The sequence below is a fragment of the Cynara cardunculus genome (genome assembly GCF_001531365.2).
Source record: "Cynara cardunculus var. scolymus isolate 2C chromosome LG 11, CcrdV1, whole genome shotgun sequence".
In the NCBI taxonomy this organism is placed as follows: domain Eukaryota; kingdom Viridiplantae; phylum Streptophyta; class Magnoliopsida; order Asterales; family Asteraceae; genus Cynara; species Cynara cardunculus.
In genome coordinates, this window is record NC_037538.1 from 14012062 (window position 1) to 14014096 (window position 2035).

The 2035-nt window shown below is 38.7% G+C and overlaps 1 protein-coding gene across 1 annotated transcript; it reads right to left on the bottom strand.

Moving 5' to 3' along the window:
* Positions 1 to 575: 575 nt before the first annotated feature.
* LOC112522050 lies at positions 576 to 1711 on the bottom strand. Its single transcript, XM_025131115.1, has one exon. It carries the CDS (start codon positions 1674 to 1676, stop codon positions 699 to 701), a length of 978 nt encoding a protein of 325 aa, XP_024986883.1. The 5' UTR covers positions 1677 to 1711; the 3' UTR covers positions 576 to 698.
* Between the last annotated feature and the right edge of the window lie 324 nt (positions 1712 to 2035).

Sequence of the window (2035 nt, forward strand, 5' to 3'; positions counted from 1 at the left end):
ACCTTACTTGTTAATTTATGTAAATCACATGGACTAAATTTGTATTTTAATTCTTTACAAAAATATTATTAATGAGTATATATATTTATAGAAGAGTAGGTTGACATCAACTGGATCTGCTTTTTCAAGGACAAGGAACCCAAAACATTATTTCCATAAAAATAATTTTAATTCTTTTTTTTTCAAAATTAGCGAAAAAAAAGGAAAGCAAAAATCCAAAATGTCTTTTCCACACCCCACAATTGCTTAGATTTACCGAGGCAAAAAAATATTAGTCAAACGCTTGTCGAATGATTTGATATAAAATAATTAAGGGGTCAAAATGATTAAGTGGTTAAAATAATTAAGAGGTTCATATGATATAATGCAAAATAAAATATAATTGTTTGACAATTGTTTACAACGAAATTAGGGCTCTTAATGGTTGAAAGGAGCCCCAAAATACAAAAATCATTCATAGGGTTTTAGAACCATTAAGAGACATATTTTTTTTACCAAATAAGATTCACCTTTTAACGATTTAGAAGTTGCTTCTTCGTATAAAACTATTAAAAGATAGACACAACCCTGAACCTAATGCGATTTCAATTTCAACATCAAGAAAAAGAACTGTGGAGTTTTAAACTATAGAAATTTGTCAAAACAAGCCCCTTGATTTCCAAAATGTTACATAAAGTACCCTGTAAGTTTAAGGTATTTTACTTTCCACTCCCTCTATGTACCATATCCTTGTACCTTATGATGGAATCCAACCTCTGCAATTTCAGCTGATGCTTGAATTTGTTGATAAAATCATCCGCCTTTGCGTCCACTTCCACGTCATCCTCCTCCGTTGCCCTAGAAGCCGACCTCCTCTCCCTCACGGTCGCCGGCCGACGAGCCTCCACGATCTTCTCCTCCTCGAAATGGGAGAATGCAGATTTCAAACTTGCCGACTTTTTCATCTTCACCGGTAGTTTTACCGGAATCTCACCTGACGCCGGCAGAGTGTCGGATTTTGTTCTGTTAACATGTCCGCCTGTTATAATGCTGTAAACCTCATCTAAACTCTGGAACTCATCGTTTTCTTGCTCATGGGTTTCTTCAAAACCCGAATCCTCCGGGTTTTCCGGACCGACATCGAAATGGGCAGTCACCTTCTCAACGGTGTGTTTCTGTTCGAAAACGAAATGGGTCTGTACATTAGGGAGAAGTACCTCATTGGTATGATTGAAAGCAGCATATTGGGATTCGGATTCGTGGTCGAAACGGGTCGGGTTAAGATCGAGACCGTCGGGGTTCGCAGAAACCGTTTGCACATCGTGTTCATGAGAAAAAGGGTGATTGAAAACGTATTGTGTAGCAGCAATTTCTAAAGCTTCATGTTGTTGGTGGTGGATGGCGGGAGACGCATCCTGTTGAGATCTGTGAGGGTAGAGGTTGAAAGATCTTAGACGGTGGAGAATGGATGGAGATCTGACGAGTTTGGATTGAATCAACTCGTTGTGATTCTGGGTTTTTTCATTGTGATCTTCTTGTTTGTTGTTGTTGTTATGGTGGTGGTTATAGTTGGGTATGTTGGAGGTGAAGAGAATGGTTCCAATCATGAGATTGAGGAAGACGAAGAGAACAGTGGGAGTGAACCAGCTGTTCATGGAGGCCCAGATAGATGGTAGAGATGGTGCAGAGTCATCCATTTGTGTATTCGAGGAGAGAGAAGGGTTTTTTTTGCAGAGATGGTGGAGGATGAAAAAGGGTAGTGGGTGGAGAGAGAAACTGTGTGGAGAGATGGAGAAGATGGATTTATGCTTTAAGAACTTTTGTATTGATGAGGTGTGAGGAAATTTTGATGATAAGCAATTGATCGATTTCTTTTATAGGGTAATTGCGGGTACTAGCTCACTTTATGCTTGTCGACAAATCAATCGAAGGGATGGTTTATTAAACGCTTACCTAGTAAGTATTTATGGGATAGTTTTTCTCATCGGATGAATATGGTAAGGACCAAGAATCTTACTCGGTAAGAGTAATGATAAGGATGAAGAGTCTTATCCAG